Raw genomic sequence first — 15390 nt, 5'->3', positions numbered from 1 at the left:
AATTGTTTGATCTAATTCCTTTAGTACGAATTCATACGAATTAGCCAACTCTTAAAATACATACAAATTCCTGTATGAACAGGTTGGTCATTCTGCACACTGAGGTTTTAAGTGACCTGCTCATGGCCACAGCTGCATAGAAAGAGCTATCAGGACTATTTGAACCCAGATGTTGCCATTCATGATGCAAAGCTGTATCACGCAAAAAATAACATAAATCTTGGACTTAATCCAACTGGTCACACGTATGAATGCCAGTGGCCTGTCCAAATAGCTATCAGCATCGTAACAAGTCTAATAGTTTCTAAGAGCTAAATTGTTAAAGCATTCTCTCGGATACTTTAAATGTTGTACAGCTACGTGGTAAAGTGTTGAAATTTTATTCTATTGACTGAACAAAGACGATCGCAGTACTGCCGGGCGAGATTTGATAATTCCATCTGATTTGCTCAGTTTAAAACTGCTGGGCTGTGATATGAAGCAAGCGCTTTTGTGAGTCCTTACAGCAGCCTTTGATTCCTATCAGCTCTTCGGCTCGACTAAACCGAACACAAATAAATATATCAATCATGTGCAGGAATCCCTCAGATGTTTAACAGCTCTATTGAAAAAGTCATTAGTTTTTCAATAGTGTTAAAATGCAAATATTTGCTTTGTGCCATTCATGAAAAGTCAGCACTTTTAAAAAGAGCTGCTTTGTGGCTGATTTTGTGCAATCTCTCAGCATGAATAAACTATTTGATTAAAGTCGAATGTCACCATTTGTCTGTGACTACACGTTATTGGCAGGAGCCTTTTCCCCTTGGCTTTCATAGACACACATTTAAATATGAGAGGAGGCATATTGTAGCTGACAACACACTCAAATCTCACCGAAATGTCAACGCTAAGCCACTTGAGGAATGGCAGCGAGTGAGAGGAGGCAGATGAGCCAAAATGTCTTCCATCACTCCCTGAGCTCCGCAATATCACACAGAAATCATACAGGAAAAGGTCAGAATTTTATATCAAAACACAAATAAAGCTGTGTCATTTAGAGAATAATGAAAGTCTAAGCAATGCCGCAATGGGACAATGTTCAGTTTAAAGCTTAAAAAACTTATTTACCACATTTTCATTTAGCAAATGTGTAGTTTTGTCATTGCAATATAACTATAAAACAGCACTGCCATTTGCCACTTTTTAAAAATCAAATTACTCTGAAAAGTAGAAAGTACAACCTTCATAAGATAAAGATGTGAAAACATGTTCAATACAGGCTGGGATGAACAATGATGATGATGGACTGAAGATCGAAAGACTTGAAGAAAGACTGAAGGCCACATTATAGGCCTGATACTGTCTTACATTTATTCTAGCAAATTACTTTTAGTTGATGAAGAGATCTGAGCAAAGACATAACATGCAAAAACTTCCAGAGGTTATATACAAGGGCAACTTTTTGGGAAGCTCAAGTGGACCGATAGCAAATCCATGTGAATAACCCGGAGCTTATGGTGATAAGAAATTATTTTATGAAATGTCAGAGAGATTGCCATGCAGGCAGGAGAATGATATACAGGTGAATGGTAGAAAAAGCCCATTATAAGATGATGTCACTAGGTGACCTCATTCCCAAAGCAACCTGGTGGTAAATGTGCTTTTTCTAAATCTTTTTTTAAATGAAAATGCTCTTGTGCTAAAGTAAGGATGTCAGGGAGTCAAAAGAAATATGCATGTATGGATTGTCCAACATCAATAATAAAACCAAAAGCACAATACATTAAAAGACAAAGTATTTTGTTTGGTGCATACCCTAGCTGAAAGAAACGGTAAAGGGGGGCAGTATTATGTCTTGTAGGCCACTGAGGGTCAAGCGAGTCAAGTTTCTGCTTTAAAGAGGGTCATCACCCGTGGCAGAATGAAAGCTTTTCACAAATGGATCTGTCCAGCGCTTCAGATAGCAGTGTAAAGGGTTGTGGGTAGGATCGGCCCCTACAGTACTCGGCTCTGTCCAGCCTGAAGCGGCTCTGCTGTCTGCTTTCGACGGCTGTTATAGGTCTAATCAGAGGAAACAGCCCAGCAGAGTCGGAGAGAGGAGCCCTTGGCCAGCCTGAGTAGAAATCAATTACAGTGGATTGAGCTCTTGTATAAAGTACTCTAATGGCAATAGCCAGAAATAAAAGAATGATTACAGACATCATAAAAACAGTTATTGGCATAATCAGTATATCTCTGTAATGTCTGCTGCCAATTCATGGCTAACAGCTCAGGAATTGATCGGTCTCGAGGCACTGAAAGAAAACCCAGCCGGTTTCAAGGCTGGTCAAAGGCAATTTATGTTGCTTAACAATATGAGGGCTTGATAGCGTGATGATAAGGAAAACATTTTAAAATAAATGTTAAATGGAAACATGGCCTATGACTTGTGCTAAATCGGGTTAGTTTCCAGCAACACATTCTCACTTCCAAAGGCGTCAAAATCTGAAGCATGTTCAAACGCCTTCAGCGTCAGTATAAAGACGCGAAGGGTGCCCCTATGCGTCATTATGGGGCTGTTTACACTTGGTATTAAGATGTGTTTTCATCGATCGGATCACAAGTGGACGAGAGAGACACATCACGTTTACACCTGGTATTTAAATCCGTCTCTTTTGTCCACCGCTTCTGTCCTGAAAACTGTGAGGGGACGGTCCGTGAGACGGTGGGCGAGTCTCTCTGCTGTCATTCAAACGCGAGCGCGAGTAATTATGAGTTTATATGGACGAAAACTAATATTATGTCGGAGTCCACTGCTTGTTTAGCAAGTATACATGCTGCACAGAGTTTTGTACGTGTGTATGTTAGAGCTTTCTCTGAATTTTCAGCGCAATTGATGAAATAGGATAGCGCAACTTTCACACGCTTTCAAAACGAAACTACGGAGAACACCCGCAGTAGTTTTATCAATGAAAGGCTAAAGATAGCCCTGTTCACCGTATGTTCATGCCAGAAGTCAAAAACTTGTGTTTAATACCTCAGATTAGATAAATGGGCGGAGAGAAGGCGGTCGCGTGTGGCTGTTCGAACACATTCAACCACATTGCGTTCCGCAACTCCAAAGTGATCCGATCGAAAGTGGTTTCGACTACCTCTGGATGTGGTTGAAAGTGGTCGAAAGTGGACGCGTTCAAAAAGTTTTGAACACCGTTTACACCTGGCATTAACGTCGTCCACTTGTGATCCGATTGATGAAAACGCATGTTAATGCCAAGTGTAAACAGCCTCTATATCGACGAAATGGGAACTCAGTTGCTTTCATGCTAATCCCTCAGCGTTGGATATAGACAAAAGGGCATCCTGAAAGGTGATGCCGTCACTTTATGCAACGTCAACGTATGCGACGATCGGCAGGATCATGCCGCTTCTGGACGTTAACTACTCAAATTTTTTCCAATTTTTAAACAATTGTCACTTGGAGTTGAGGTTAGAATTCGAGTTTGGATGTTAGTTTAAGTATTGTTTATAGTTTTTGTGTTCTGATTTTTAAACCATTGTTGCTTGGGGTTAGGGTTAGAGTTCGGGTTTGTGTTTGGATGTCTGTATTGGTTTATACATTTTGTTTTCTGATTTTTAAACCATTGTCGCTTGGGGTTGGGGTTAGAGTTGGGTTTGGGTTAGGATGTAATTTTATGTAACAAAAAGTCGTTCTAACCCCAACCCCAAGCAACAATGGCTAAAAATTTGGAACAAAAATTGAGGAGTTAATGTCCAGAAGCGGCATGATCCTGCTGATCGTCGCATACGTTGACGTTGCATAACGTGACGACATCACCTTCTGGAATGTCTTTTCGTCTATGTCCGACGTTGAGGGATTAGCATGAAAGCAACGGAGTTTCCATTTCATCAATATAGTGATGCATAGGAGCACCCTTCCCATCTTCATACTGACGCTGAAGGCATTGGAACATGCTTCAGATTTTGACGCCTGGGGACTGAGAATGGGTTGATTTCAAAGCCAATAATATAGACAGGTGAGTATCGCAATAAATGCACCATTGCTGTTTGTTAGTCACCTGTTATTGCAATAATAACACACTGGTTGGCTCTACTATAAAAATTTTGCGAAACATTTCCTCTAGACCCTTGGAAAACCAGAAAGCCGAACTGTATTGTGACAGTGACCCTCCAAAATGGATAACAGCCCTTGCTCCAACCTTGGGAATCTATCAGAGGGAGTCAGCATTTTCAAAAGTGCCTCCAAGATATGGCTCTGAATTATGTATCCTATGAATAAAACACATTAGCGACAAAACATACTGAATAATTCACTTTTCACTGCCTGCACGCCAGATATTAGGTCTTCTGTCACTCAGCCGACTCATTGGCCTGTCCCCCCATTTGTTATTTTTTTACTCCTTAAATACTGTAAACAACCTCTCCCTGAAGTACAATAGACTGAAAAAGCTCAATGATTAGGAGGTAGGCTTTGATTAGCACAGCGACTAAGTGACATTGATATCCATAAAAGTAATTTCACAAACCACAGCCCAGCTGTGCGTTTCAAAAGAGCAGTGCGTGATAGTAAAATGACCTTTTTGTAATTAAACACTTAGGTTTGCTCATAAAAGGTTCCTTTCATCAGTCCCTCTCTCCTTCTCCTAACTCGTACGCCTTATTCATTTCTATTTTCAATGCGAATGACAGACTGCGCTTCACAAACATGAAGGCTTCCTTCCAAGCTGAAGATAATTAAGAAGCTCACAAAATCAAACAGTTTTACACACTGACACATATTTGACTGAGACTTCAGCTTTAATATTCCTTATTAGCAGTTAATACAGCACTACTAGAAGTGTGGAAATTAAAATGAATGATATGAATTTTATCAAATGCTTGTGAACGCTCGGTCCCCTCGGCTGCAAAATAATCAAGATCCCACATGCAAACTATTAAAACTGTGCATTATGGATGAATTTGCATCATGTAAATAATTTCACTAATAGTTAATGTGGGTGTATAGACCACATGCTTTATAAAATGTGGTTTAATTGCATTTTGGACGGATCAGAAAGAAAAATAAATGAGGTGAAGCCACAACAATAGTAATAAAATTACTAATATAACTCATTGACTTACCAGGGCACAGTAGGTCTCTGGTGGATCTCCGCAGGTGATGTTGGGAGGATCAAGGGTTACTTTTAGGTACTTGGTCATGTCCGCTGCTTCGGGCTGACAGGCCATGTAATACCAGGTCGGGCCATCGTCTGTGTACCCATGTGATTTGCACATGTCGTAGTGTCCCCAGGCTGTGGGATAGTGTTGTGTGGCCTGACACACGGCCAGCCATGATGCCTGCAGTGTCAACAGCAGTGGGAAATACATCGCTGCTCACTTTACTCTGGTCGCCCGCTAATAGACTATTTACTTTGATGTAAAGTATCCGTCCACTCCCTTCTTCTCAAAGACACCAGCGATAGCGAAAAAATATTTGTTTTGCGAAATAATCCAATTTTTGTTTCTTATGCCTGAGTGGGGGTGTCAGCATACCAGGTTCCTGTTGGTGACTGTAAGGTTGGCAGGGCTAAGAGCAAGCCGAAATGCTCCTATTCCCAACTCTGGTCTTGATTGTGTCCGTTGGATAGGAGCAGGAATGCAGCAATGAGAAGCAGAGACAGCGAATTGGTTAAACTGGAGATGTTGACCGACAGCTGTCTCAGCTTTGCCTTCTGTCAATCATCCTCCGCTGCAGTCTGGCATCCACACTCTGCATAGAAAAAAATCAAAGAGGTGATGGTGAATATCAGCTAGGGGATAGAGTTTGACAGCAAGGGGGAAATAGCACTCCAATTCCTCTGTGGTGGTGCCAGTCAGGTGTCTGGTGTGCTTCACAGAGAAATATCAGATATCTAAAAGTCCATCAAAGAAAATCTAATCTTTAGACCTTTCATGCATTCACTACTGACATTACCCATAATCCCCTGCGGATCTATTCTCTTGCGCCACACCTTACACCATAATATTTTTTCATTTTAAATATACTCACATATAACCCTAAATGAAGTTACAGCATGTAAAGAGGTTTTCAGACCATAAAGGCAAAACTGATGATTTCTCGGTTGCCTTTTGTGAGAAAATTGATGAAATTGTGAATAGGGGGCAAACTCACGAGGTTACCCTCACAAAAGTTACTATAGAAACATGTTATCTGCTGCTCGGCAGCATGCTAAAGTCACTCTGGAGCCCCTGAGAGAGGCAGGTAAACTGTTTGTGTAGGAGATTAAGCATAATGTGCAACACCTCTCTTGCGCGACATGAAATGCTTTCCCGTGTCATTATGAAAAGCTCACCATTCAAACATTTCACAGCGAGCACCTTACATAGAAACCACAAACACCACAGGAATTTGATGCTTTATGGCCTGACTTTATGGTTTAAATCCATTCTTGAAAAAACATGGATGCAAAAAACATCCTTATATAGAAAATCAATGCCCTCAGAAGAATTTTATACATCAGCAGGTGAGTGATACATTTCAATGACTTTCGATAGTGCAGTCTTTAGCTTTTAGTAAAGATGGTTTGAAAGTTACATTATAAATGGATTTCTGCACTGACAAGTGCACTTAAGGCCCTTCATCATTATTTTATATTTATTCTCTTGATCTTATTGTCCTACATACACATTTCATCGGTGTGCTCTTTTAATCAGAATGGGGCTGTGATTTATTCTCTCAGGGATTTGTGCAAAGTAAATCTGAAAACACAAAGCAATAAGTAAAGCAATTTGTAGAAAACTGCTTTTATGTGTTACATCAGAATAATACAAAACACTAAAATAAAATAGGAAACGAAGTAAATTAAACAAACTGTATCCGCTACACTGTAAAAAAAAATCTGTAGAAATTTCAATGTTATTGCAGCTGGGTTGCCGGTAATTTACCGTAGATTTACATGTTATTTACTGGCAAGAGTTTGTTTAAAGTTAAATAAATTTTAAATATTAACAAGTCTTTATCTTCACAGAATAAAACTATACAATAACAGCCTCATGCAAAGCATTCTGGGAATCAGAAATCATCATCAACCTTTTTCTGTTTTTTGCTTCAGATTTTGTTTCCCAGAATGTTTTGCTTGATGCTGTTTTTTTTAGTTTTACTCTGTAAAGACAAAGACTTGTAAATGTTTAATGTTCATTTAACTTTGAACAAACTCTTGCCAGTAAATAACATAAATGTAAATCTACGGTAAATTACCGGCAACCCAGCTGCGATTTCTACGGAATTTTTTTACAGTGTATCTATGCGATAGATCTGTGATTTAAAGGTACACTCCACTTTTTTGAAAATATACTCATTTTCCAGCTCCCCTAAAGTTTTGAAATCCATTTAGCTGATCTCTGGGTCTGGCGCTTCCACTTTTAGCATAATCCATTGAATCTGATTAGACCATTAGCATCGCGCGCAAAAAAAACAGAGTTTCAATTTTTTTTTCTATTTAAAACTTGATTCTTCTGTAGTTACATCGTGTACTAAGACTGATGGAAAATTAAAGTTGGGATTTTCTAGGCAGATATGGCTAGGAACTATACTCTCATTCTGGCTTAATAATCAAGGACTTTGCTGCTGTAACAGCGGCAGCAGGCGTAGTGATATTACGCACTGCCCGAAAATAGTCCTCTGCTATTGAAAGTTACTAAGGGGACTATTTTCGGCTGCTGCGTAATATTATTGCCCCTCCAGCAGCAAAGTCCTTGATTATTACGCCAGAATGAGGGTATAGTTCCTAGCCATATCGCTTATAAAACATTTTTTTATTTTTTGTCGGCCTTAGTACATGATGTAACTACAGAAGAGTCCAGTTTTAAAACGGAAAAATATCAAAACTCTTTGGTTACAGTTTAGCACGATGCTAATGGTCTAATCAGATTCAATGGATTGTGCTAAGCTATACTAAAAGTGGTATCGCCAGACCTGAAGAAAAGTGAAGTGTCCCTTTAAGATCTGTATGTCAGACATTAGAAAAACAAGTATTACTCATATTATTAATCTTATTGGGTCAGTCTTTTTTGTTAGTTTATTGAACTGATACTAATAGATTATATTTATATGTTTCTACATGCAAAATGTTATGATTTGACATCATTACATATGATATTCTTCTTTTTTGTTTTACATGTAATACTTTCATTGTCGCAACATCTAAAGATTTATTTTTTGCATACTACTGTATGTCCTTTATGATGTTATTTCATTTAGCTCTTCCCCCTTATCTGAAACATATTTGAAACCATGCGTGTCACCCTCAATGAATATGTGATCCTTTGGCTGTCTCCTAAGAGCAATCAATACAAAACAGTTAGAGTCGTCTATCCGCGTTTGGCAAAATCACGGTTTCTGCACGCACAGCTACAAAATGAAGAGAGAGCAAAGGTTGCCAGTTCCCCCTGATGGAGGCTAGCAGGGGGATAATTGACGACGACTTACCAAACGTTCTGAAAGCGGGGGCCAGGAGCATTTTAGTGCTTGTTAATCAGTCTGTCCAGTCAATACAGCCGCTGACCCCACACTTGCTCCGTCACCAGCCCCACAGTGTTCAATTAACCTCGTGTGGCCCAACAGAGGCGGGGCGGCTAGTGAGATCAGAGCACAGCTTTAGAGCAGACCAGCCTCAGATGAGAGCTCCGTGCATGAGCCGAGAATAATCTAGTGGGTTAAGGATAATTTGCACAATTGCTGTCATTGTGAAATCACCGAACGGGGAGTAGAGCGAGGTCGCGTGTAATAGAGCATAATTTCCAATTAGAAAAAATGCAAAGCATGAAATCACAGTCTGATTGTGATATGTTTATCAAAACTGCCTGTTTAAAGAGTAAATAATAGGGTGTTGAAATTGGTTCGGAGCGAATACAGACATTTCATAGCTAAACTTGTCCAAATATTGTGGGGTAACAAAGCTGTTTAAACTTTAAAAACCTGTGAAATCCATAATCTAACTATGAAATAAGAAGCATGTTTGATTTGGCTTATAGATTTTATTTTCATTTCAATCTTTGACATGACCTTACTCAGTCAATGTTAATGATTTATTACGTATGATGTAAATCATAAAACATGCAATGCAGATTAAAAACCATGGCTTCAAATATGCATTAAGGGGGAAATGTTGAATGAAATAACAAATCATAATTCTTCATTCATCTTAATTTTCCACCATTTGGCTTTTAACATTTAACCTATGGATTAATACAAATGAATACTGGCAGAAGTATAGAAAAAGGTCAGTTTTTAATGAATCTTAAAGTATGACTACATCCTATTAAAACTCCTCACATCCATCAAAATGACCATTATCTAGGGCTATGGATGGAGAGCCTGATTACATCCTCCAGATCTAATAAGGACAGAGAAAAGACATGGGAGAGAGAAAGATGGGGGGTTTAAGGCACCAAGGAGTAAATGGTAGTAAGATGGGCAAATCTCTTAATGGTTGTTATGTGGACGGTGAGTAAAACTAGTGGCAATAAAATGAAACCAACCGGGTAACTTCTGACATCTGTGGAGTAAAGCACACAATATTGAACTATAAGGCTTTAACAGGCAGGTCCAGTAAAAGAGTGACAAAAGAATAAAGGACACACAGAGTAAGAAAGAGGAAATAAAAAGGATGGTGTAATGCGCCATTAGAGATACAGGGAGGATATGTGTCCAGGGCACATTAAAAATCACACATGCCCGCTTGTTATCACTTTCTATGATCCACATAAAAGTCCATTTAATCATTGGTGATTCAGGAGTAACTGGAATAGATAGTGGGATGTATTATAATAAAAAAAGTATTAAAGGTCACATTCTATCAGCTATCATATTTAACATGAGACCCTAATGAGAAGATTCACAAACAATCCCACTGCAACAGGGCAGTTGTCAATGGAAGCCATAAATACAGTCATAATGTCTTGTGTAATAGGGGTGTAATTTAGTAAGACGGGACAACAAATGCTGGTTACTGTAGTTACATTTCTTTTACTAGTTTTATGAACCAAAACTGTATTGTTGCACTTTAAATGCAATTTTTTTAAGAAGCTAAATGAACCGAAAAAAAAAACACTGCTTTAAGTACATGCAATTTAGCAATAATGTAATAAAAATACTGTAATAATACTATAATTACGATAATTGAAAGTTAAATGAATGGTAAGTAAGTTGAGTGAGGCAGGTTTGTAAGTTTCATGTCAGAAGTCAAGTTATGTTTCGTTTATTTGTTATTTGCACAGATACGGGGTAAACTGTGCACTCGAATGCTTTCACAAGGCTTCGAATTAGAAAGTGATTATAAAATAAACTGAAAAACATTCAGTAATGTTCAGCAATTTAACATCTAAAATGAATCATCTTGAAAATATAACTCCAGAGGATAACAGACAACATCTGGCAAACCTTTAAATGGTTAAAGTTTTTGGATCTGTTATATTTCTGTAAAACTGGTATTTCTGACACTTCGTTTTTTAACTATTAAAGTAAAGTGTTTTTGTGCAAAGTGCTGTGTCCCTGAATGGCCAGCTAATCTGTACATTGTGATTGGCCTGAATACCTCTGACAGTACCATGTTTGAAAGATTCGCTAACAATGCAATGCTACAAGAGTTAACTTACAGGCTATGAGTCAAAGCGGGAGGAATTATGATAATGTCGGTCTTGTCCACTTCAACAGGCCTGGGAAGTAAACTGTTGCCTACAATCTGCGTGTTTGTTGTAGTCCAAGAAAAGAGATTTACGTTGGAAACAATAACTTGCGTCACCATTTACTTTGGGGTTTGTACCTTTTGCATATCTTTAACATTCACTAATACACACTTACACACTAAAGGAAATGTAAAATTGCTGTTTAATTAAAAATATCCCTATTCTCCCTATAGAAATAACTAACTAACTATAGTTACTCGAATTAATTTTAGCATGTGGGCTTGACTGTACCCATCAACAAAATATAATTTAATGTTAAGGTAACGGTTTAACCAATAATCCATTATTTTATTATTTTAAATAAATAACAGGTATCATATAACCTTGATGAAACAAGCATGAGCTCAGATTTCCTTATAGTGGTGTCTACTTAGATCTCATCGCTGGGCCATTGAAGCATGCCTGCATTTCTAAAACACATACTGTAGTGCTCACTTAAGACACTAGACTTGCCAGAGCAGATACATGTCTACATTTTTTTTATACCACACTGCATAATGTGAATCTCTCTCTATCCCAAACTCTCCATTCCACTGCCACATTTCTCTGTCTGTCATTGTCATTTGTGTCTCAGCCTGTGATATAGAGGGAGGTGTGGTACTCGATGAGATCTGTGCTCTTGCAGCATCTTGGGATTTCTGCACCCGCCCGCACAGGATCAGTGATTCTAACATAAACAGTCTGCCAATATGACAGGTCTCATAAATAAACATTCAGTGCAGCAGGGAGTGAACATGTTTTCCCTAAACATGACAGCCCAACACATACACCCACCGAGTCTGATGATCTCTGCTCTAATCCAAGCTTATCCACTCTGGTGTATCAACTCTCCTAATATTCAGGTGTGAGATCTTTCCTTTATCTTTTATGTATGTGGCAATTGCAAGTAGAAAGCACGATCACGGCCGCGTTAGATTCAGCCTGTCAGTAAATTGCTAAATCAAAGCGCTGGTTTGTCTACACTCTGTGAGTGCCACTGAACCCGCCAGACCTTCTATCCCATAATGCAATCTGATTGTTGTCAGCAGACAGGTCCCTGGCCTCAGAAGTAAAGAACCTCCCTGAGCGCAGCTGCTAAGAGAAGCATGACTTCTGCCTCCCTTACACTTTATTCTCTCTCTTCCTCTTTCCTTCCTGTCTTGCCAGAATGTTCTGTCACTTTCTGTTCATGTGCGAAGGTACAGGCTACCTGACAGGGTGACTCTTAACTCTTGCAATGCCATTTGTGCCGTTTATGCAGCTTAGCTTCAGGGGTTCGTTTCACAATCTCCACACACACAAACCCCTAAAAGAACAGTGTTGTCACAGACCTTCTCCCAACAATGCTCCAACACTCAAGACATCACCCTCCACTGCCAAGCACAACTTTGCAGTGACATCTGAACATGTTATGCATTATTAAATGTACTTTTCCTAAAAGGCTGCTCTGGCACACAGTTTTCGTTGCAATGTGTCAGACTGCTTAAAATATCCCACTGGAGAACAAAGTTTGAAATCATAATCATGAAATCTTGAGATCATATTGCACTGAACTACAGCCCACATCTGCAACATCTGCCCCAAACCCTTCGCCTGTAATTACAAGTGTCTTTAAATCTATCTAAAATAATAATAAAAATAATATAATTAAGGAAAACGTTACTAATTTGATAATCGCAATGGTAGATACAACAGCATTCCGCAAAGTGACCCACTTTGACGGATTAAAACAAATTAGGACATCAGGTAACCGCACACAAAACAATAAAAGAAAATACTGCCACAAGGGGGCGCATTCACATTCTGTCATAGAAATAGCGCTACACCCCCTGACCGCCTTTCACTGTCCAAGGTGCTGAAGTCTTTCCCGCTTCACAAACATTAGTTATACATACATCTTTTATTTCTTTCATATAGGAAGCCATCAGATTTATGTAGAAGGGATTTTGCAGTAGACAGTTAACCACACATTTTTGTGAACAAATCCGAAACAGGCTTCAGGAAAGTTAAAAATGCTCCGAAACCACATTACCAGCTCCTATAAGTAAATTATTGAGTAACTTGTGGTCGCAACAGTTTAAATATTCACACAAACCCACTGAAACGTTGAAAGGAAGCGGAATACTCACGTTATTGAGATTTACTCGCGATGTGAAGGGTCCCGCAGAGGGCTGAGTGTTCAACAAGTTCATGAATGACCTTACAGCATCCTCTTAAAGACGCCCGTGTTAATCTTAATGTGATGAGTTGGGGAAAAACGAAGTCTCCCCACCTCCACCCAAACTAAACGGGCTGACTAAACACAGCGACTGGAAACCCGTCTATCAATCTTTCCTTAAGTCGCGTGCCACATCCCTTAGCGCGATACGTCACCGAAGCGGTATTTTCTGAGGAAAACTTTGAAGGGCAAAAAATGACAGATTAATATCCAAAGAGCGTTTTCAGGAAGCACAAATGTGCATGAATTCAATCTCTTTGTGTGTCCCAAACTCACAAATCCCAAAATTTCTCATCCGTCGTCTTTTCTTTTGCGAGTGACATGACAATCGCCTCAGCACAAAAAAGCGTCCTCAATAAACTTTGAATAGCCAAGTGTCCGTTGCTCCTAATGTTTTATTTTCAACCGCCCTATATCCAAAATAACCAAGAGAGTCCCCGCTTGATGGCGGAGATAAGGAAAGCAAACAGTTTTTGAGTAATATTTTCACTGTTTCCTCGACGTTTCAGTCAGTCAGTCGAACGACACCAATTATTCCGCGAGAGCAGCGAAACGTCCACGATTATTACTCACGCGCATTCCCTCACGCGCTTATGTTGCGATCGTCAGGCGGGAAATGATGGCTGGGGAAGATTACGCACTTGGACACTCCACGCACACTCTTGCTTTTTACACATCCACTCAACCCTCACTGTTTTCTGCTCATCCTCTCTCTCCTCTGTGATTCTTTAGTATTGCAAACTCAGACAGGACAGAGTAACAAACGGGACAGAAAATACAGCCCCTTAGTTATAGTTTTACAATGGTGCGAAAAAGATTTTTCCGTCCAGATATAAGAGTCTCTGCCCGATAAAATACGAAATAAGGTATGCCATCCGCAGGGTCCTAAAGGTAGCATTTATTTTCATTTATTACACAGATAGGCTAATGTGAAAGAAAAACCTAAAAAAATCCAATTATGGTGTATGGTCACAAAAGTACAAATGTAAACACTAAAACTTGACTGAACTTTACATTCAAAGATTATTATGCCCCTAAAAGTGCACTGCTCGAAAATTCAGCTGCTATCTCCTGCTAAAATAATTAAAGCTGTAATTTCACATATTATGTAGTTAATAGTATTATTAATACAATTAAATTAGTTTACTTATAAATTGTAGGTTGCTTATCAAAACAATACAATAAAAGTCTATGCACACACTAATGCAGAAGTGTGAACATGTGTGATCCAATTGCAGGTAGTACATTTTAATCCTTGCAAAGAAATTAAAATATAGATAAAAATCCTTTAAAAAATTATTTGCTTTATCACATTTGAAAATAAATGACCGAGTGATTAATTTGCTGAACGCATGCAGAGAAAGAAAATGTGGTGGATTTTGGCCATGAAGCTGGGGTAGTTTTAAGAAACAACACAGTAGTTCAAAAGTGCTAATATAAGTAAAACATGTTTGAATTATTAGGGCTATGACTGTACTGAATGAAGGGGCTGAAGTTACATGGACTGAGACCGGTCTGTGACTCTGTTTCATTTTAAGAATTGGTGTAAAAAGTCAGAATCAGATTTCTTTTTGCAATTGTGCTTAATGAGTTAATAGTATGCATAATAAGCTATTAGCAATCAAAACTTCCACATTATTTTTCTTAAAATTAATTACATTTATTGTGGTTAAAATCTAAAATCTGATGCTGCAACACAATATACTACTGAGCACTGGAGGCTATAGTAGGCTATATAAAAACAGGTACTGAAATAATTTAAGCCTTATCATTTCTGCTGTCAGAAAACCTTTATGAACTAACACATTGACAGTGCCCAGTTGGGGTCCTCCTTTAAGCCTATGGTTAAAATCTAAAAAGAAAAAAAAATGGCAAAAAGAGTTTTACACCGGTCAGCTCTAATAAAACAGCTAGGTTTTCATAAATGCACATTAAGAGGTTCAAGCGCGCAAAGGGGCATTGTAGATTTTACGCACTGCAGGCAATTTAACGACAATATAACCATCCATTCAGTAAACCAGCAAGTCCGTAGACCACATGGCTCGTATTATATTAGCGTAAATTATTTCAAATGATGCCTCAAGAAGTCATAATTAATTCACATTGCGCCCGCGTCCCCACAAAATACCCAACACACATCAAAAGTTTGGGGAGACGCACCCATTACCCACACAAGCAAGCACTGAGAATAAAAAGTCTCTATTGATCTCACCTTTATACAAAAGCTTCACTCCAAAGCGTCAATCCGAACAGTGCGATGAGATCTCATGTCGCACGGCGATATTTGACGGGTTTGAATCGGGACATGTTGGAGACGCGCAGGTGCGGAGCTGAACTCAGAGGCGACCGATCCTGTCCTCCGCTCCGAGGGAATGGTGCTCTAATCGAAGACACAAATGGCACTTCAGCCAGTCAAACAACTCAGCAAACAAATGCGACGGCTGGCAAACACTTTCCCGGCTTTAGTGTTACGTTTTGCTGAATCCTTAGTC

At 39.0% G+C, this 15390-nt stretch overlaps 1 protein-coding gene across 6 annotated transcripts in view; it reads right to left on the bottom strand.

Moving 5' to 3' along the window:
- The window catches only part of ntng1a (netrin g1a), a 118586-nt gene extending 103196 nt beyond the window's left edge, over positions 1-15390 (bottom strand). For 5 of the 6 annotated variants that reach the window (XM_065258498.2, XM_065258492.2, XM_065258495.2 and 2 more), the window contains exons 1-2: positions 12810-13708; positions 5098-5725 (exon numbers count right to left, since the gene is read on the bottom strand). In XM_065258498.2, the coding sequence (XP_065114570.1) occupies positions 5098-5343 (246 nt within the window). In that variant the 5' untranslated portion in view covers positions 5344-5725; positions 12810-13708. Of the gene's footprint in view, positions 1-5097; positions 5726-12809; positions 13709-15110 lie in introns of those variants that run through there. The other variant, XM_065258493.2, reaches the window with a different exon arrangement.

The sequence above is a fragment of the Paramisgurnus dabryanus genome, chromosome 22, assembly GCF_030506205.2.
Source record: "Paramisgurnus dabryanus chromosome 22, PD_genome_1.1, whole genome shotgun sequence".
Classification (NCBI taxonomy): domain Eukaryota; kingdom Metazoa; phylum Chordata; class Actinopteri; order Cypriniformes; family Cobitidae; genus Paramisgurnus; species Paramisgurnus dabryanus.
Note: the sequence above shows the minus strand (reverse complement) of the source record. Positions and strands in the feature narration are given on the sequence as shown.